The sequence below is a fragment of the Pieris brassicae genome, chromosome 7 (genome assembly GCF_905147105.1).
Source record: "Pieris brassicae chromosome 7, ilPieBrab1.1, whole genome shotgun sequence".
Classification (NCBI taxonomy): domain Eukaryota; kingdom Metazoa; phylum Arthropoda; class Insecta; order Lepidoptera; family Pieridae; genus Pieris; species Pieris brassicae.
The window spans coordinates 13,928,637-13,951,374 of NC_059671.1; the positions used below are offsets into that span (position 1 = coordinate 13,928,637).

Below are 22,738 nucleotides of genomic sequence, written 5' to 3' on the forward strand. Positions count from 1 at the left end.
TATAGAAAGAAAGATCCATGAGTGCACAGACGGGATTTGAAAGCACTACCTCAAGGCTTAGAGTGTCATGCATAAACTACTAGACCAACAACGTTTATGGATAAATAATGTTTTTTATATCCCCGTACCGAAATTGTAACTTGTTGTAACCAACTTTGGTTATAAAACGAATTGGGATTAGCACCTGCCAATTACGTAAAATTTATCCCTATTATGAATTAATTATGCTCATAAACAAATTTTGTCTACAAACTTTCCTAATTTGCGTACCTACTCGAGTATTACCTAAATATTATATATAAATATATTCACAGACCTATTTTATTGCCACCGGACTAAGCACGTGTCAAAAAACTACCGTTATCAATTTAAACATATACTACATGCTCAATATATTTGTTATATAAGGGTCAACGCAAGTTATTGTTATACACGTTCAGTAATTATTGTGACAAATATAATATTAATCGAATAAATGCGACATAAAGAGGTGACATTACCAAACATCAACCCTTTTCTCGAACCTTTCATTAATAAAAGGCTCTCCAAAGCTGAAGTGTCCCTCTGAAGAAAGCCTCAATAGATTCTATTTAAGCATGACCTTCAAGGAAATATCATAATACAAAAGTAATGAGTACTTGAAAAAATGAAATAATTCAAGGAAAGACAGAAATATCCTATTATAAATATACTAGTAGTAACGCTGTGGAGGAAGGGAATGTTATGTACTATTGCCAACCTAAACAAAAGATCCTGGACAAGTCACCCCACTGACTAGCCGGACCTAAGGCCCCAGGTGGATGTCGAGATGTTACAAATACTCAGCGGTACGAAACACTTCTTAGCGCGATTCAGCACATGACTTCACGTTACTAATTGCAGCCGCAAATTGTTGATGTCACGACCACGCTTTCGAAATTGGGATTTGACAAAACGCAATCGTAATTAAATCGTTTAGTATATGGCCTTTTTGTTTTAGTCACTCACGTATTGTTATTATTTTAGTATCGAGGTCTTGTTGTGCAGACTTGTTAGGTGATGTAAGCTTCTGCTTTAGGTTGATACAAAGTAACAGACGAGACAAACTCTGCCTATGAACTTGACGCCGGTGATTAATAATCATTTGGTTTTTCGTTTTATGTTCCTATTTTGTTCAAGAGATATGTGTAATAACTTTAGACGTTAAAGGTCTGTGTTAATCAACATGAATAATAATTTGAAACTTTAATATAGTTTTCTTGCTCTTGCGCTCGTGTAAAACCACGGTAATAACTAAATATAATTCATGAACGGTGTTGTCAATTGCGATGTTTGTTTAGTACCAAATTTGTCACAATCTGCTAAAATCAAGCCCTGGTTAAAGGCATTGACTAAAATGCTTTTTTCGTCTTGTATATTCACAAGTGGTCCTAATTAGGTTTCAAAACTTAATTGATTAGGTTACAAAACTTAATTGATTGTATTGCAAATTTGAAATAATATTAATTTTTATTTCAGTTGGGTGTTTGGAGATTTCTTATGCAAGATGTACCAATTTGTACATTCCTTGAGCTACACGGCTTCTATTTTTATCTTAGTTGTGATTTGTACAGAAAGATATTTTGCAATAATTCACCCTATAACTTGCAAACAAATATTAACATCGAGGAGGTTAAGAGTAAGTTCAATTTATTGTATTAGTTATAAATGAAAAACATTTTAACTTTTCATTTGTAAGTCGCAACCTGCTTAACTTTGATGTAGAGGTCAATTTATCCGTGCTTTTAACGCGTAGATTTATATGATTGACTGCAAGCAATATATTTGATTATCTTCAAAGTTCAACAAAATGGAATATTACGTTGAATCAACCTCAAAGGAAATTTAGATTACAAAACTTCGAATATAAAAATTCATATTAAATAAATCCTGGTAAAAATATTTACTTACAAATCAAAGTAAAATTTATGAATGAACCCAAGAAGGAACTGTAGGCTTCGAGCTGTAAGTACCGGTGAAATTTTCAAAGAATTACGCTGGATTACGAGAATATTAATTGTGATCTAGTTGGCTATGCTATCCTTATCCATACTACCAAATCATATTGACATTTTCAATTCCATTGTCTTTTCGATTACTAGTTTTAAATTTCTGTCATATCTATTTTATTACTCTATTTATTTGGTGAACTTTGTATCACCTACGTATGTTAATGTCAAATCTTATTACAAGATTTGTGAGACAGACCTAAGAGATCTGACCTTATACTACAGATATGACACAAATTTCTGAAGCCATCTAAAAATAATAGGTTGGGGAAGCTTCTTCGCATTTTTCAAGAAAATTCACAATATTTTTTAATATACTTTATTTTTTCTTTCTTTATTTTTTGGTACCATTTTTTTCGATAACTTTTTGCCATCTTGTAGGTCATGAACCCATTGCTATAGACATTTTGAGGCTTCTGATCAAAATACCGAGACAATTGGTTTTGGCAGTCCTGTCGTAAAATTTTAAAATGTAACGAATTTCTTCATTAGATTCATTTATCTTGAAAGTACGAAAAAAAACCACACATATTACTAATTAAAAATCTTCTTTAAAATGTAAACTTTAAATTATTCAAAAACCAGCCAGATACAAATAGTAGCCAAAGAGATTTTATTACAAGTTCATACATACTATAATGCGAAAAAACCTTTTCCCCAATCTAATATACGACGACCATGAGACAAATCTTTATTTGTAAAAAGAAAAAAGATGTCAAATATTTCCCAGTAACAGTTTTTATTGGAAAATTCAATTGTCGGTTTTAGTATTTTTCTTTAGGTATTATTTATGTTTCCCATTCGCAAAATTAGCAATATCGGTCCAGCCGCTGTCCAGCAAGAAAAACGAACAGCAATGATTTTTTAAAATATATTGATTGTTATCTGCCTTTACAATCTCTTGCCTATACTCAAGTTAGCTTAAGTGTTATTTATATTATATTAAATTACATCTGAATTCTATAGCATATTAATTTGATGCTACATGAATAAATAGGTTCTTAAACCTGAGTAGAATTTTTAATTTTTATGAGTTTTAGTATGTATTAAGCGCGACAACTGGATTTTATAAAGCAATTCCTTTTTATTTAATGGTAGGAAGGGCGCAGTACCGATCACTCCCTGGCCCTCTGTATTGAATAACGTGAAGTTAATAATAATGAGGGAGACGGTTTTTTTATATATTGATGCGTATGTTTGCTCCACTTATATAACATGGATGGTTTATTTAGGGTGCTGGGATTAGACATATAAAAATTATATGTTACCAAAGCGAATTTCTACTGTTTTTTATTATTTTTAAATATGTTAATAGTTTTTATAATTTAGGAAAAATATTCAAGTACCGTTAAGAAGCCCTTTTTTTTTACGACAATTTGTAATATAAATTAAAAATATCTATTAGTGAATGTAGGTACTTTTGGAAGAGTGTAACGCTTAAAAACGGATAAATGACACTTAAAAATATACGATTTTCCGCAAAAGTGTGTTATAAAACTAATTTACTATAATCTTTTTTGACTAAACATTTATTTTCAGTTAGTGATCCTCGGAGTATGGATTACGAGTGCTGCGTACAGCGCACCAAAGTTTATATGGGTAGAGACTATAACAAATGACTTGGGTGACGGTCACTTAGAGACCATTTGTATCCAGCACAGAATGAAGTACAACTCAGAGATATTCGACATGGTCAACTTTGGTCTACTCTACGTCACTCCACTCTGCGTTATGACGGTAAGTCATTTAAAAACTCACTTTTATAAGTTATACTTGTATACGTTATATAGCCTGAAGCACACAGCCATTTCTAAAAACGTCTCGAAATCCATACAAATCGACAAAAATTTGATTTGACGATTGTCTCACAATCAATGTATTATGACATTTCCACTAAAGAAACTTACGAAATGTTTGCCAATGCGTTAAAGTTGGATTATTTTAGATAATTTGGACCTTTTTAAATGATCTTAGCAATTGCTTTCCGCTGTCACCTTTCGGAGGATATCGCTACCACCCGGGTTTGAACCCACGACTTCATTATCCACCAGAACTGTACAATATATATAATATGTATTTTCCAAATAACGACTAAACTCTTATAAGGAAATTACACTTAGCTTGAATGCACCGCTATTATCGATTTTTATGCTAAGTAACTAAAACGTGCTAAAGCGTGACATCGAAGTCTGTAAACTTTATTAAACTGCTCCTGAACTCTGTAAAATTGTAATGTCACAACGAAGCCAATAATAGGCACCTTGTTTACGACATGAGAAATGTATTCAAAGTAGTTAACCAGTACTTAAATAGAAATAAAAAGCTTACAATCCAGCTGGTTTTGATTTTAGCATAATTCTAATTAATTACTTACTTGTACACGTACATACACTTACGTGTACTTACGGGCATAATACTGTACCATTATTTTGATATACAACTGTACCAATATATCTCCTAACACATTTTAATATAACTTTTACCGTTTACGTAGCTCACGTAGAAATTGTTTTTTTTTTCATTAATGCTTCGCTTCAATTGATTTAGAGAGCTTTTTGTTCGATAAATAGATTATCCATCACAAAACAATTTATTAATTATAATAAAATTTTATTCCATAAATAATGGAATATACTCTATTAAAAATGGCCGACAAAAAATATTTTATCTTGCCACAATAACTAAAGTCATTTCAAGTTGTAAAGAACGTTGAAATACGAAAAGCTACGTAAAAGCATAAGTTACAAGTTTTGTATCAATAGCGAGAGCTTTCTCAAAGTTTTGAGGAAACAGTAATAATTCTGTAGGACACAAATATTATCGGATGCTGCAATTTATATCAACTTATTAGTATAAAGTTGACCTACAATACAGATTAAGTTTTCTTCAATGTCCTATAACCCCTTGATGGAACAGAGGGTGTCGACAGTAAGTCTTCTTCACGTTCGTATACGGCTAGGACGGTCACGCATCCGCAAGTGCCTAAATTTAAGATATCATTGATGTTATAAATTTCGTTAATCAGACTTGGCCTCACGACTGGTTACCCTAGGGTACAAGTAATGTGTTTTTGGCTAAAATTTTCTTATCAACTCTTGCTTCTGAAGGTAATTAAGCCGCAGTCCAGTTCCTCAAATCTATGTTGAGTCAGGCACAGAAGGCTCGTCTATAAAAGTGTATGATCAAAGGGACATACACATTCTAAGTCAGTAATTAAATGAATAAAAGAGGAAACGTGTCACGAATACAAAACTTCCATTTTGTTTTAATAGCATATTTTTACTATTATTTTTTATTTATTATAATTATACAACACAAATATATACCGTATTTACAATATTCTTAACCTACATAGTAAGAATAATAATAAATTAAATCCGATAAATATAATATTTTTAACAAATTTAAAAAGGTTTTTATTTATTCTTAAAAAAGGTATTTTGAAAGAACAATCATCAGTCTAGTTTAGTTTAACTGACTTATATTCTGTCTCTTGTTTATTAGTTAAAGCAATATAAATGTAACCGGACATGAAGCGAACTTTGGTTTTTCTTCCGACGATAAATTCGTAGTGCATTTATAACATTTTTTGTAGGTTGCATGTTCAGTTAACAACCTTTTTCGTCAAACTAAACACACTAATTAACGCGTCTAATTACACTATAAAACATTCACTCTTATAATTGCAAGGTAAAAAAATGTGTACAAAATTTCGGCGGAAATAAGCGCCGAGTTGAGAGCTACACGTATCTGAAACGTACATTCGCGGGCGCATTGCCGGCCTTTAATACTCACTACTAATGCCGAATGAACTGACAATTTGTAGGGCATGGCGAGTAACCTGTGCAAACCAGTCCTTTTCCACATACACTGTCTACCTCACTATATTGTTAAGTTATATCAAACACTAGTCGATTGGAAATTTCAGTTACATAAATTTAATTCTTGTTTATTGCAAAATAAAGCGGGTCGTAAGCAAACATTATTATGGGACAGGGTCCCATTGTCTACAATCCAACAAAACATTCCTTTATTTAACAGTTACACATACATAATTAATAGCCCAGTACTGATTATCTTTACATAAATTTGTAAAATGAGTGTATTTATTTTTCAGCAATTAAGCGGTTACCGCTTAATCCTTATGTACTATCAATTATCATCATATTGGCCACAGAGTTCTCAACTAACCAAAGATATTAGATATTATATATATAGATAATATAGATAATATTTTTCAATTTATGAAAAATAGCGTTTACTTTGTTGGCTTTAGTGTGTGACTATCAACACTAAGGTCGTGCATTCGTATCACGGCTGCGCTCAAATAAATCGACAAAGAAATCGGATAATTTTCTAGCCTATACTAAAGGTCCTTGACCTCAGAAATTGTTGCCATCATGACACTGGATTATTATTCTACATCTACAGTTACACCGTTCAAGTGCTTTGGTTATTCTAAATTAATTTGGACACGTGTCAGTGGTTGGTTCGTTAGCAAATCGTCCAGAAAAATCAGAACAACACGTTTTTGTAAATCCCCAACTTTGCAAAAACACGCAATAATTTAACATAAATGTAACTCAGAGTTTTTATTTCACTGACGGCAGTTGTTTAAGTAAAAATACGATATTGTATGAATGAACACGTGTCAACGTGAGCTTGTGCGATTTCAACGAAAATATTTGTGGAAAAGTTAAAAGTTTTTCTCTCTGACTGTTTTGGATGTCAATATAAATATAAATATCCTTGACTTCCACCGAGTTCGCTTCGGTATTATGTAAATATAACTTATCTAGTTCATCGATTAATATTATTATTAATATATCATTATGTTATTTGCGTCCGCCAATGGCGGAGGTGTGTCAAACCGAAATCCGTCCAAGTTTATTTAAATTAATTGTCCTGCTAGTTCAAAGGCTCATCCTACTGTTGAAATATTGTCAGCGGCAATCACATTAAATCATAAACGTGAATGTTAAAATAAATTAAACATTATTATTTATTTAATCAGAACAAAAGAGTAATAATAATAGGTTGGGGAAAAAGTTTCTTCGCATTTTTTAAGAAAATTCACATTTTTTAATAGTTTATTTACTTTGTTTGATAACTTTTTGCCATCTTGTAGGTAGAGACATGATCCCATTGCTATATAAATTTTGCGGCTTCTGATCAAAATACTGCGACTGTTGGTTTTGGCAGTCCTCTCATGATGTTAACCTGACACTGCCTAAAGAATTCTGAAGAGAGATTGAAATCTGAAGGTGCATGGTCAGGACTATAGGGCGGATGAATTAACATCTCCTAACCAAGCTCTCTTAATTTTTACTGAGTGGCTAAAGATGTGTGCGAAACCACACCCCTTCTGTTGATTAATTCCGGGCGCTTCTTCTCTCAACTTCTCGCTTTTATATCATCAGTTGTTCGCAGTAGAATTCAGAATCGATGGTCCTGCCTGGCGGTAACTGCTCATAATTAATAATGTCCTTCCAATCCCACTACACACACAGCATCACCTTGTTGCGAGTTAACCTCTTAAGTTAACTTCTTCAAAAATAATTCGGTTCCATTACGTCGTAATAAAGAATAACAAATGAGTACACGGTTCGTTAGGTTTCAGTGAGCTCGTGAGGTACCCAAATATCGAGCTTTTTTGTGCACCCAGTTTTTTTTTCCAAATGCGCCAAAACTGTTTTGTGATCAATTCCCAGTTCTTCAGCTACGTCGTAACTACTGATATGCCACTTTTTCAAAAATGGCATCAATTTTATCTTTTTTGTAGTAAAATTTTAAAATGTATCGAATTTCTTCATTAGATTCACGCATCTTGACATCACGAAAAATATATAAAAATCACACATTTTCGTAATTTGAATTTGGTATTATCTTCTTTAAAATTTAAACTTAATACCAAAACCTGCCAGATACAAATACCATAGCCAAAGAGATTTTAATGCAAGTTCAAACATATAATGCGAAAAGATTTTTCCCAATCCTACTAATTCTTAGACTAATTTATCTACGAACGGATCATCCGTTTTGAATGTTAACGTAATAGTGGTGTAAGTATTTGAGGTTAACATTTTTAAAAGCATTAAATAAAAATAAAAAAATTACTTTGCAAATTGAGGCAATTTTAGTGAATATACGAATATAAAATCAACAATGATTCGTTTTGTCACTCCTATGTCATTATTTCGGTTGTTTACCGCGTCGAGAGCTACTCAAAAGGGGTCGTTTAACGAGTTTTCAATGTTAATTTTACCTACTTTGAAATGAAATCTGTTGGTAATTATTTATTTATATATTTTATTTATTTAAATACACAGTTATATTCAAATATATTTTCCTGCTTTCCCTAGGTTTTGAACAAACTTTCCAAATAAAAAAACATCAGAAACTATTTTATTAATTTAAATAATTTCCCAAAATGTTAACTTGGTGCAGTTAATATAGAACAAGGACTAAATTAACATTTTATAGACTATTTATATAACAAGCATACCTTACTTTTTACTTCTAATTTCCTGTAAAATTTAAATACTAGAAATTAGAAAAACAATTTTCTGACCAATATTATATTGTTTAAATTAATGTTTTGAAGTGACCTTGAGCAGTGTTGCTTCAGAGGTTGGTCTAGAGGCTTCAGTGTGCGACTCTCATCCTTAGGTCGTAGGTGCGAACCCCAGCTTCAGACCAGAGGACTTCCTGTCTATGTGCATTTAACATTACATTTAACCATTTTGACGTGTGTTAGAAAGAAAAATACTTCATCGTTCAGTAACAATACATAAATAAATGTGTCTAACCTTTTACTTACGTTCACCGGAGTTATTAAAAAAATGAACTAAGATGGTTTCGAGTGAGGCAAACACCAAAAAATTCGGGTTTAACATTCTGTTCAGAATTATATAAATTGTTTTTGAATTATAAACATAAATTTAAGGAGCTTAAATTAACTTTTCAGGTCCCAACTGATTCAATTATTAACAAAATCCAAAACTTGACACTTTTTAAACTTTAGCCGATTTAACGTTTGAATTGTTACAATACTTTCTTTACAACATGGAGTAACAATAGCTAACATTATTCGTGATATTGTTAAATTGAAAAGAAATCTTGGATTAAGGTTTGAATTGCTTCGGATATCTGCCAATTCCCTTGCATTGTCTGCACAATTTCGCCTCAAGAAGTTTGGCATTATGAGATAAATCATACTGGAAATGGATCAAACACGCGGGCCAATTTGCGCTTGAATTTTGTAAAGGATCGGAAATAAATTATTATAGATGTCCACAATATTTTTCTATATGCTTGAATAAAGAATAAATTAAAAAATATTTATATTAGTGTGATAATTCGCCAGTATAGCTATATATAGCCAGTATATATATTCGTGCAGAGGAGAAGGAAGCTCCTCCACCTCTGCAATGATGCTTCGTTGCTTTGTGTGTTCTGGACTTTTCCTCGTGACTTGGATTCTTGGATGGAATTGATATAACTTGTAAGCGTTGGTAAGCGTCTTAATCCGTTCATTCTGTATTAACTTTTTTCTTTCTTGAGAATCCGTAATTTTACGGATTCCTCATAATACAAGATACGTTTAATAAACTAACAGCTGAACTCAAGATGTCTATCTTGGTTTAGAAAAGTTTTAAATAATATAGATCATTTGCATAATTCAGTCCTAAACTTGTTGTTGTAAAAATTCGGAGCTGACTTTCGTCGCCCTTTATCGTCATTAATTATAATGAGACATAGTTTTGTGTGTTTACTCGCACAGCGTACAAGAATGTACCAAATTCTTAAAAGCCAGCAAGGCACTCGCAAGCCTGTGTCCTATATAAAATACTGCCAGCACTAAGAATCTCTGCCCCGGGGACCAAACTTTTAAAATTTATTATAGAGTCCTTTTACAATTTATAATGAATTTAAGACTTTACCAGACCGAAGAGGCAATTTAGAAACTCAAACTCATTTATGTTGTTATAATTATTTTATTTATAAATAGGATTTTTAGCCGGCATTTTTTAATGTAAAAACGTCAAATGCACCAAACGTTTAAAATGTAGTTTAGTTTTCTATTTATCCAATTTAAATTACGTGGGTAACACTGAAAATGTTTAGAAAGGGCCGCTTAAAAACATTAACAATGTTTTCTCTTTTCAATTTCAATTTAAGATCTCTTTGGTAACCTAATGTAGCGTATTTCATTAATTTGTCATTTGTTTTTTGTGAATTGGCGGCAAATCTAAAATTCTTGTTACACCTGAAAATGAACCTAACGCGAGAAAATTATCGGTCAATGTTTATTATGACTTTCGTTGTGGGCTTACTCAACGACAAAGCTATGATAGGCTGCGATTAGCATTTCTTAATGAAGCCCCATCTCGTGCTTCTATTTACAATTAGTTGATCGAGTTAAAGCGTGGACGTAGCAATCTCAATGATGATTCGCGTGAGGAACGTCCTTTAACGACGTTACTGAATGTAAGATCAGTGCTGTGCGACCTATGGTAGAGTAAGATAAGAGAGTGACCTATCAGCAGATACGGGCAAGCCTAGGCATTGGTATGAGTCGAGTTCGAAAAATATTACTCGAACATTTAGGCGTCAGGAAGCTTTGTACCAGATGGATTCCCCATCCTTTAACCAACGACCAGAAACACCTTCGCATGTACTGGTGAATATTTGACTATGACAAGTGTCGAGATAATGAGCCATCCATACAGTATTGACCTGGCGCCCTGTGACTTTCATTTATACCCAAGAACTATGGATAAAATTCGAGGTATTCGCATTACGTGCCCTGAAAATGCGGTGAAAGCGTACGAAAATGCCAAAGAAGAGACTCCTAAGAAATATTTTGCCGACGATGTGTAGAGAGGGACGGAAATTACTTCGAAAAGCGGCAACAAGTTCAAGCATTGGCAACTTTCTACATTAAGCCGCTTTCATTTCCTAAATATTTTCAGTGTTACCTTACCTAGGTATCACTGAAAATATATAGGTATTATTATGTAGGTTAATAATATTTTAAATACTCAGTATTATCTATTATCGTTAATTAATTTAAATTATTTTAATGTCGTAACAAGAAATAACGAACACAACCCTCTGAATACGGGCTGTGAATAACTGAAGAATTTACACAGTATTTTGAATGTAATATGATACGATGCTTTGGTATTGAACCATAACCTCAAAGAACACTACAGAGGTAAAGGAAATAGTAAACACGTGAACTAAATAGTAATTCTGCGTTAACAATTTGCAAGCCACAAACACCGGAAAGCGCCAACAAGGGATAATATATTCATTGTGCATATTTCCAAAAAAGGATCTTGACCGTTCATCTTACGATACAAATTCCATCCAACAAAATCCAAAATGAACAAACGTAGTAATAATAAATGTTTGTATGTATAACGTGCTTAGCGCTCCGAGGGTAAAGTACGAACATATTATTTAAATGTCATGCGTGAATTATATCAAACTAGCCTTGGTCTAGCACGATTAGTATATTATATTTTGCCTACAAATAAAATCTTGAAATTTTCAACAATACTGTGAATAACGATAAAATAATTTTCCAAACCCAAACAAACTGAAACGAAACCAAATATATATCCCTAAACTTTCCTCATTAATGACTGAGATATAGTATTTATTGTAATATTAAGTTTATCACGAATTGGACTTACACTTTTATAATATTTATGTATAGTTGTGCGCACTGTTAATAAACTGGTACTTTTCGTTTGTCTTTAAACTATTAAACCGACCATGGCCTTTACTCTGTAACAGCGATTCCGATCCCACTAATATAAAACTGTGTTTATTAATTTATATATGTTAATGCAATTATAATTAATAATGTAAAATATTATGAAACTTTTAAAGTAAAAAATACCTGTGTCAGGGTTCCCAGCTCTTCCAAAACAAACTATATACTTAATTTAAACTGTTTACAACAACTTCTTATCGACAACCATCATTACGCGACATGTTATCGAATGAGTGAGTGTAATGTGTATGTGTATGTATCTATATGTTAGTGAATAATGAGTTTATGTTCGGCGCGATCCCTTGGTTGCGACACCAGCGCTGAGGATATTGAGATAACTACATTGAACTTTCATACAAAATCGTATGGATCGGTTTCGTTATAGCCATTGAAATATATCAAAATAGTTTTACATTGAAAACGGACGCCGTATTAAAAATGATTAACGTAACTATAAAATGTAAATCAAAATTGTATTACCACAATAAAAACTTTTCCAGATGGCAAGAATGTAGCACCCCTTTTACACGACAATATTACGGGTTAAATCTACATTATGTTAGCGCGCTGAAAAATGTGGGCAGACAATATGGACAGGTTACTTGAGGAATTCCGAAGATGATAAAAATATTTGTGTATAGATGCGTATTTGTGTCCAGACGGGCACGGCACTTGGGCCGGCACTACGGCTTCATGCGGCATCACGAAGACGGGCATTCACACGGCTATATGATATACTTACGTTACAGGACGATTTCTAACCTGAATTTCATGCGATGCGGTCATATACTGTATCAGGGACAAGTTAATACACAACGTATAACATTTAATTTCTGTTTATATGTTAGAGAAAAGTTAATATTTATGTATGTCCTTTACGTTATTAATACCTTTCTCGTAAAATTATTTTATCGATTGAAACACCGAATGTGGCTATCCATTTCAATATATCTAGATTTTCCGTTTCTATTATTATTTCATGGATGCATTAAAACAATTTAATTTTACTGTCAGCACTAAAGACTGCCCTATATTTACTTAAAGCAAGGAAACAGCGACTTGTCTGCCTTACGCTGACTAGGCATAACTCCGTCTGTTTTATTTTCATAATTATGACTACATATTTTCAACAGTGAAATGGTTTTGTTTTTTGTTTTTTGTAAATAGTCTCCAGGATATTCCAGTAGAGAACGCTTTTATTTTGTGCCACCCTTTATATCTTATAAATCAGTCATTATCAAATGGGAAGAATGCTACCAGGAGGCTTCTGGAAGGAGCTAGATTGGCTTAATAAGCCAGGAATTAACGCAGAACGGACCAAATGACCGTTTAAGTGCGGAAATTGAGTCCACAGTTTACTACTGCCACCTGCATGACAGTATAAATAAAATGCATGTTAGATTTATACATTTATGGTACATACACAAGTAAGTATGGATATTCCAACAACAACACTGCTGGCCACATCGAAAAGCCGGTCTTGCACAAAGGGCAGCTGAAATTGCGATGACGGTAGGCGGCAGATGGCTGGACAGAAAAAGAAAGAAAAGTTTGGAATTAGAGTGTGGGGTCTCTCCGCATTTACCATGGAAAGTGTTCAGAGTAGTTGTTCGGATTAATACCTGCAGCTAAGTTTCATTATCGAACGTTTCCTCGCGGAGTCGACATCCATAGTTCCAACCAGATGCCCAATGAAGGGTCTTTAAGGGAATACTTAGGGTCCTTCAAGAAAAGAGCGTACTTATTCTTAAAAGCCCGGGAACGTATTCGTGAGCCATCTGGCATTGCGGGTGTCTATGGGTGGCGGTATCACTTAACATCAGGTGAGCCTCCTATTATATAAAAAATATACTTTTATAACTTTCTAACAGATGTTTCTCTCAAACATCTGTTAGTCCGTATATGATAATGGTCCATTAAATATATACGTGACTCATTCCTTTGATTTCTTTATATCTTAACATTCTTTTGGATATAATTAATAGATCAAAGCTATACTCATAAAATAGACTAAACTTGTTACCGAGAACAAAGGAATATGTATATTCATAATTTATTAACCATTTCGATTTTTATTTTATTTTTAGACGAACGTTTTCGAAAGTAAAAACTCACAAGTTGCTTTAACGTAAAGTATAATAAATATTAAAGCAAGCATTTTATTTCTTTTTTTATGTATTTTCTGAATTTATACGGCTTTGTTAAATAGGATATGATATATTTTCAAGTCGCCATTAGTGCACAAATGCCAAGCTAATTGAGAGGCAGCTCCATTTATCAGTTGGCTAATTCCGCTAATGACATTGCTCACAGAATGTTATTAAGCTCTTTAATTACTTTATAACCTTAACAAACTTAACAATTTATAAACTTTAATACAAGTGAAGTCAAGTCAAATCATTTATTTCAATTAGGCATATTAAAAAGGCACTTTTAAAGGTCAAAAATATTTGAAAACAATTACTCTTGTCCTATAAGTTGTCCCTTCCAAATGGTAGTTTTATATGGAGGAGAATGGGCACGAAACTCCGTACACTCTTTTGAAATAGTTTTTACAATATTTTGTATACAATAATTTGATAATTATATGTGAAGACCATTTACCTAGAATTATACTAAAATGTAATAGGCGCATGGTGTTATAATAAACAGCAGATAACTAAATAACTATGTAGATACATGGTGCTCCAGATTTAACACTTATTTCCTATCCGTGCGTACGAGTACATAGACAATCGTCAATAAGTACTGATTTATAATTAAGGAGTAGTAGAACCAGTTACCCAGAAGGTGTCATTGCTGTTGTTGAGGACGTGAAGTGAATATAGAGGATAATGGACTCATAACTTTACAAATTCATTTTATAGAAATTATTGAGGTTCCGGCGCGAATAACAGTGCGCATGATAGCTCGGTAGTCATGCGTCATATATTTCTGCAAGTTTATTTCTCCAAAACCAACACTTGGTTTGTGGATAAATATTCCCGTCTATACTAGATCTTTTTTCAAATTAACAAACATGTAAAAAAATATTTAAAAAATAATTTTATACTGCTCTAATTCGTATAAATCCTATTGAACCTTACCAAGAGAAAAACTTTTGTTAAAATTCTGTACTATCATTTATGTTAAGATGGCCCGGTAGGTGATCAACAAAGGCCACGATTGCCTACATATATTTGTGACAAAACTTAATACAACATTTTTAAAACACCAAAGAGATTTGATCTTGTACTACATCTATAAAACACAAATTTCTGAAGGCATCTAAAAATATATGACCACCAAGAGAAAATTATTTATTTCTAAAAAGACAAACGATATCCAATATTTACCATTTATTTTATTTACTTTTTAATTCAATTTTATTTAGTTTTTACTATTTTTAGTTACTTATCATACACAAATATTTCAAGATCATATTTATCCAAATCGCTCCAGCCATTTACGAGTTTTCGAATTTTTATATTTATTACTAGCCAATACCAATAATATTTGGATTTATGACATCTAAGTCTGCAGAATGCCCCTTGTTGTCAATATGGCTCATAAATTCGTGCTATCAATTGTATAACATCAGTATGGTATAAGTGATTCCGTAAACGTCGCCATTTGATAGCTATTTGCTGTACTGCCAGCCAAGAGTACGTTTTCATATATACATAGCACAAGATTATACAATCCCTGGAGGCTCGATAGACATCAACCCCATTCTCAAGCTTAGTGTTTCTGGATGAATTCTGCCAGACCAATTTTCATTATCTTTTAGACACAGGCAAAAGTATTTTATTTAGAAAATATATAACATTTTACAAAAATAATCTCAAAAATAGTCAATGTAAAATGTAAAAAGTAAATGTAAATGTAAAAAAGTAAATGTAAAAAGGCCGTAATTTAATTAAGATGATCAATATTGTATAAATTGAGTAACGGCAGATTGAAAACTAGATATTTAATATAAACGATAGTTTTTTTGAAAACCCCGATTTGTCGTGTTCACCAAGTTAATACTGAGTCCACTTTTACTCCGGATAGCCATTTAATAACACTCTTGTGAATGAATAAATAAACATTGCAGAGTTATTCAATTGTTTTAATAACTTCGTAATTAGTTTTGAACATAAAACAATTCTCTATTGGCCAGCACTCGGTTTGTAGAGTAAACAAATAAAACACTACACATTGCAGTTGGCTTTTTAAACGATATACAAGCAGTTTTCCTTCTTCTACTTAATTTATTATTTTCACCAACGCGTGGCCAAGATGCCTAGGGGCTGCCGATTACCCTAGCGAATCAAAAAACCTTTTTAAATAATAATAATATAGGTTATATGTTGATTGTAAATAAATTGCCTACTTTCCCATTCCTGTTCCTCTTGACAATGTGCTGACGACACTCTTTGTTTAAGCTTAAAATCTTTATAGAAATAGCTATTAACTTCATTATTTTAAAAAAATTACCTAAAAAAATTTAGTTTTAAAAAAAAATTTAGTTGTAACTTTTAAACGGTCGGCTAAAATTTGGATAACGTTTTGTTTTCAAATTTCCTACATTCATAAGGCTTCATATTTAATTTTAACAACGGTTTAATTTCCTATTCATTTAAGTATTTTCGTACCCTAAATTCAAAGAGAAAGTAATAGAAAATCAGCGAACTGGAAAACTGAATGATCATAAATATTTTCGGCGGAGTGATGTAGTTGAAACGGTACGATTTAGTGATATCGATAAAAGGTACTTATAGGTCTAACCCAGTATTTTCCAACCTTTTTTCTGCCATGCCCCACACTTTACTTAAAAAACTCAAAGTATAGGTTTTTAAGAAATAACTAGGAAATCGTTAGCGAAACTTAGTTAGTAAATTTTAAAAACACAATGAAATAATGCAATTCTAATTCCCAATAATTGTAATAAATTATTAAGGGGGGCTCCCTTAACAATTAAATTGCCCCCGTGGGCACCACGTTCCCAACATGGTGGTCACTGGTCTAGATGATTTGTATTTTCCACATAACAATAATGTGATAGCGTAACGGAATCTTAATAAGGCTCAAATATTAAATACATTCTGAATACTTTTATAAATATATGGAGTATAAATAAGCAAAAGTATAATAATAATATATTGTAAATTGTACGTTTCACATTTTTATAGTTTGAGGTTATATTAGGTCCTTACATATGAAATTGGCGTATTTCGTACTGGCCACTTTAATCGCGATGTTCTCCTCTTTGGTAAGGAATTCCAAATTCAAATTTGTACAGCTATTAACTCATGTATTTGTGCTTCGATGACCGTCGTTCATTTGTTTTTTTCTTCTGTTTTGTTCTGTTTGCGTCACTCATTTTACAAAATGGAAAACTTAAAGTATCGCAGTATTTACGAGTACGAAATCCGCCGTGGCACTAGTGCTGCGGAAACGACTCGAAGGGTGAATGATGTGTATGGCGGTCATGTTGCAAAATAAAACACAGTTCGTTTTTGGTTCCAACGCTTTCGTTCTGGAAATTTCGACCTGCAGGTGCCCTGCCCGACCTGCCCCGTGGACGGCCTGAGACCCAAGTTGATAATGAAGTATTGAAGGCTATTGTGGAAGCGTATCCATCGCAAACCACTTCGGAGTTAGCTGCAGGCTGCGGTGTTAGTGATAAAACTGTTTTAATTCACTTGAAGCAAATTGGGAAGATTAAAAAGCTTGAAAGGTGGGTACCTCACGAATTGACTGAATAAAACCGGCAAACGCGCGTCGACTGCTGCGTTACATTACTGAACCGGCACAATAATGAAGGTATTTTAAACGGAATCATTACCTGTGATGAAGAATGGATTATTTACGATAAGCGGAAGCGCTCAGCGCAGTGGTTGGATCCTGGCCAGCCAGCCAAATCCTGCCCCAAGCGAAAATTAACCCCAAAAAAGTTACTTGTAAGCGTTTGGTGGACTAGTGCCGGTATTGTTCATTGCAGTTTTCCCAAATCTGGCCAGACTATTATGGCTGATGTCTATTGTCAGCAATTGCAAACCATGATGGAAAAGCTAGCGGCTGAACAACCTAGGCTGGTCAATCACTCCACGCCACTGCTACTTCACGACAACGCTAGACCACACACTGCACAACAGACGGCTACCAAATTAGAAGAGCTTCAATTGGAATGTCTAAGACATCCTCCGTACTTCCAGGACCTTGCTCCAACAGATTACCATTTTTTTTTCGAAATTTGGACAACTTCTTGCAAGGGAAAAAATTTAACTCTGATGGGGCAGTCCAAATCGCCTTCACAGATTTTATTGATTCCCGTCCGACTGTTCTGTTCTGTTTTTAGTAAAGGGATCAATGAACTACCTATGAGATGGCAAAAGTGCATAGAAAACAATGGTTCATACTTTGATTAATTAAATATATTATATTTAAAAATATTCGACTTTTTGTTCCTCCCATACAAAACGCCAATTTCATATGTAAGGACCTAAAATAATTATGAGTTATAGTTTTGTGTAAGAAATAATAGAAGCGGGAAATAGCAGGTCATTTGGCGTCTTGACGACCTTGGCATATACTAGACATTGAAATTGTTCGTGTTGGCATATACTAGACATTGAAACCCGCAATTACACGAACATCACACGCGGATAGTCACAAATCATTGTTATAGGAACTTCGGCTGACTTCCAGAACGACCTAGTCTGCGTTGACACTCCTTCAGTTTGTCGAATCATTGCGCCTACTACGTGATCCCAATTTGCGGGCTATCGCCGTATTTAGTACTATAGGTCAGCAAGTTGTGAAGGGATGCGGTCTTAAAGGGCAAATCCTTCCCTTTCCTGTTAGGCTTTTCGTCGAATGCTCCCAAATCCATTGTCATCAATGACCCTTACGGAGAAAAAAAAGGTAATTAATGATAAGCATTGCTGACGACAGCCGTTTTATACCCGAATCGATCACAGAGTCAAACGGCTCGAAAACGTTTAATAATATTAAATAGTAATGGAATCTCTATTATTATCGACCATTGAATAGTCGTTTGTCTACATTGGCAAAACAACTAACATTAACGGTTTTGAAATAATTTGACTTTTGATTTTTTAATTCATAAATTATAATGACAATGTAGACTGTGAAATAGTTGTTAATTTGTAGATCTATTTATTAATTTTTTGACGCATCGAAATTTGACTTGACTTTAATATTGTTAATTTATGAGCTGTGACAAGTAATGACTGAGCTGATCATATATTCAGGTGATACATAGTTTCAAATAAAATTCTATTAACGTTTACTTAAACAGTTATGTAAATTTTAAAATTGTATAAAAAATTTGTCTTATTTAGATGGAATTATCCTTTTTAGCAAATTAGGTTAGAGTTAAATTACTTATTAGTCTTAAGTTAGCCTAGATCATACCATGATGTAACTAAATACACGTGTAAAATTTTTTTAGATCGAATGATTACGACAATGTGTTTATAATTGATTGTTACTGAACTTAAAAATATATTGGTTTAAGGTTCTATACACCCGGATTGCGGTGGGCCTCTGGCAGAGTTCGAATGGACTACGGCACATGGGACAGGCGCAGTGCTGTGCAGCGCAGTGTCCACGCCCGGAGAAGCCTCCAACCGAAAGTTATGAACCACAGCGAACGTTCATCGGAACTTCAGAAGCCAAGGTACAGTTACAATTTTACTGTTACACCAACCAGACAAGCAAATCTTTAGAAAAGTTCTAATGATTTCAGAGCAGACAACATTAAAATATCTTTGTGCAAGTGCCTTAAAGCCAAGTTGCCTGAGATATTTAGAGTGCAATCTGTTCTGAGATTAACCTCATCTAGGTTTTATTAATTTAGGTATTAACTTACGCAATATCACTTTTGCGTATCTGTTCGTGACTTGAAGTTTTAAGTATCTTCAGGCCGTTGACACAAACTGTCGCTTTTAGAGTTAATCACAGTTCATTTATCTGTCTTTCTCTGTGCTTATGAAGAAATTTTCATAAGGACGACTCATCGCTACCAAGCGTTTCGGTAAAATATGCGTAATTATGAGTTACCATAATAAAGCAAGTCACAGAGTTTATAAATCGCGTTTAATTTTAAAATAATTTTATTCAGTATTACGTTAAATTTTCATGATTTGATTTTGTTGTAGTTTTCCGTTGTCTGTTTCGAAAAAGACGAGTTGTAAACAAATTAACTGTACATGTACATTTTACACATATAAACGCAACGTATAATTACAAGACACTCTGATCTAGCAAATAAATACATTATTTACCTAATTGAAACTATTGTAAATATAGACCAAAAAAAAAGAATTATCATCGCTGCATACACAGTTGTCTCCCTTGATCCCCTACATACTTAAGTGCATCTTCAACCTTTTACTGCCTAAGTTCTCCATAGAAATTCAACCAATGTACCAGCTCCATAGTCTATGCAAAAGCAGAACGCAAATTACAGATTGAATTACAACATGTTTCATGAATATGCTCTTCGTACGAAAAGTAACAATTATAAAATGTAAATACACACTGCATATCTCAAATAACACGGAAAACTGTCTGAAACATCGTGAACAGTTACATCACATTTCATAGTTATGATTTTTTTAAAACCATTTCAAATATCGCGAATTGTTTTAGAAATTGTTATTCCATTTGTGTCTGCAATTGTATATGCAAAAGCCGACTAGCTGCATTTTACGCTATAATCTACTTGTTAAATGAAATGTACGAATAGAAATACGATATTTCCCTCTTTTATTTATATATAACGTAAAATTCTCTAATGATCTCGTGCAAATTCACCTCAAACTTGTAATTGATATAAATTTAATACCGTTTAGTACGATACAATACAAATAATATGAGAATTGACCAATTCATATGACTAATAATGTAAAATGTAAACTCCTTTAAATACAAATTTGCGCGCCATTGTCTGTAGCAGAATATGCGAACTTACTATTGTACCACCTTACAAATTTTTGTATCATATTTTTGCAATAAATTGTTATTATAATTATACAATTTTATTCACAAAAAACAATAATTTTAAGGAAAACAATTCAGTAGTTGCTAGGCCCAAGACATAATGATTATTTCTAACGACAGTTATTTTATATTTATAATTCGTTTAATTAATATCCTTCCTTTTAATAATGTTTAAAATATTGTAATAGAATTGAATAATATGATTCTATCAATAGGAAATTAGTTTTATTTTCAAAGAAGAAAAGAGCTGGCTACTCCAACGTTGGTCTTTCCTAGCTGGAAATTCTGGGTTTCCATATTATGTGCGTAATGTGTGAAGTGAATAATATGTATATCATAACCCTCGAGGCGAGATACAACCAACATAAATAAAAAACAAATATACCGTAATAAAAGTTTGACAAAGTTTTACCAATTCAATTTATTACTTCAATGAAACTAATGAAGATCGAGAATAATATTGAGTTTTGTATGATATTATATGATTAGGGCTTTTGTTCGATTATTAGACAAGGTTAATGGAACCCAGATACAGTCTAATTGCGATTATTTACACGTCTCCTATTAGTGACGTACACAAAACATAATCTAATATTGTTCTGTTGAATTTGATAGAATGAATTCAGTGTCTTAACACGAGCAATGTTGTTGAATAATAATAATTTATTGTTTAATAATAATAATTTATTGCATATAATAATAATATTTTATTAAGGTTCTTTGTATATTTTAAAAATAATAACACAGCAATAAGAAAAGTAATATTTGAGGCTTAGTAGGAACATTATTAAAGATACTATACTATACTATTAAGAATTTATTCTGAATGAATTTTTTTCGGTAGGGTACTCCAGCTGGACCAGTAAAACCGAAGAAGCGCTCCCGGAAGGAGAGTCGAAGCTGTCATCACCTCAGTCATCTGTCAAGAAATGTGCTGCGGGCGCGGCGCGGTGTTGTGCGTATGCTTATAGTAGTCGTCCTGACTTTTGCTATCTGCAACTTGCCCTTCCATGCTCGTAAAATGTGGCAATACTGGTCAACCGGATACCAAGGTACAAGCGATTTCAGCGCCCTCCTTACACCCCTCACGTTTCTCATTACCTACTTCAACTCTGGTATAAACCCTTTACTGTACGCGTTCTTATCTAAGAACTTTCGTAAAGGCATGAGGGAACTGCTATTCTGTAACTTTCACAGTAAGAAGAAAAGTGAGAACGTGATTTTATTGAATAGAGTTGGAGGAACGGGATTACGGAGGAGTTCGACTCGATCGACACGGGCCAACTGTAGCACGGTGACGATGGCCCCGAATGGAGAGTCATGAGGGTTGTACAGGCAGAGGTTTTTCTATAGGCACACGGAAGTTTCCTGATTAACGGAGAGCACCGACGAGGTGACCGAAAGCAGCGGACTCTACACCATATCCACGATATCACGGAAGGACTTGTATGACTGAGTGATGTGCTGTAACTGAATAACTTGTGATCTCATGAGCTTACAAAATGAACGTTAATGTTATGATTGTATTACTATGTGTTGAAGAGATTAATATATCGCGGAACTCGTTAACTTATAATTAAATATTACAATATAATTTGAAGGATTATTATTATTGAAGGAAAATTATTATTGCTATCGCTACCTAGTCATTGAATTCCGCGACAGTAGAACTAAAGCATATCGAGAAATGTACATATACATTATTTAATAATACGTAAAAGAGTACCTTAATATAATATACCTTCAGTAGTGTAAGAATTGTTATTCTATTAATGTTTGAATGATTATCTTAATCTTGATTAAATGATACTTATTTAAGGAGTAATTTCATTTTACGGTAAAGCCCAATAAGATTCGAGTTTAGAATTGGTTTTGTAGTCGATTTTGTATTGAGTTTGACGCCCCAGGATACAATAACGGAGCTTAAGTA

General features: G+C 33.2%; 1 protein-coding gene across 1 annotated transcript in view; it reads left to right on the forward strand.

Moving 5' to 3' along the window:
- LOC123712021 (trissin receptor-like) overlaps positions 1-22,491 on the forward strand; it is a 61,582-nt gene extending 39,091 nt beyond the window's left edge. The window contains exons 4-7 of the mRNA XM_045664926.1: positions 1,498-1,657; positions 3,567-3,764; positions 19,322-19,483; positions 21,653-22,491. Coding sequence (XP_045520882.1) covers positions 1,498-1,657; positions 3,567-3,764; positions 19,322-19,483; positions 21,653-22,132 — 1,000 coding nt within the window. The 3' untranslated portion in view covers positions 22,133-22,491. The remainder of the gene's footprint in view (positions 1-1,497; positions 1,658-3,566; positions 3,765-19,321; positions 19,484-21,652) is intronic.
- Positions 22,492-22,738: the final 247 nt, after the last annotated feature.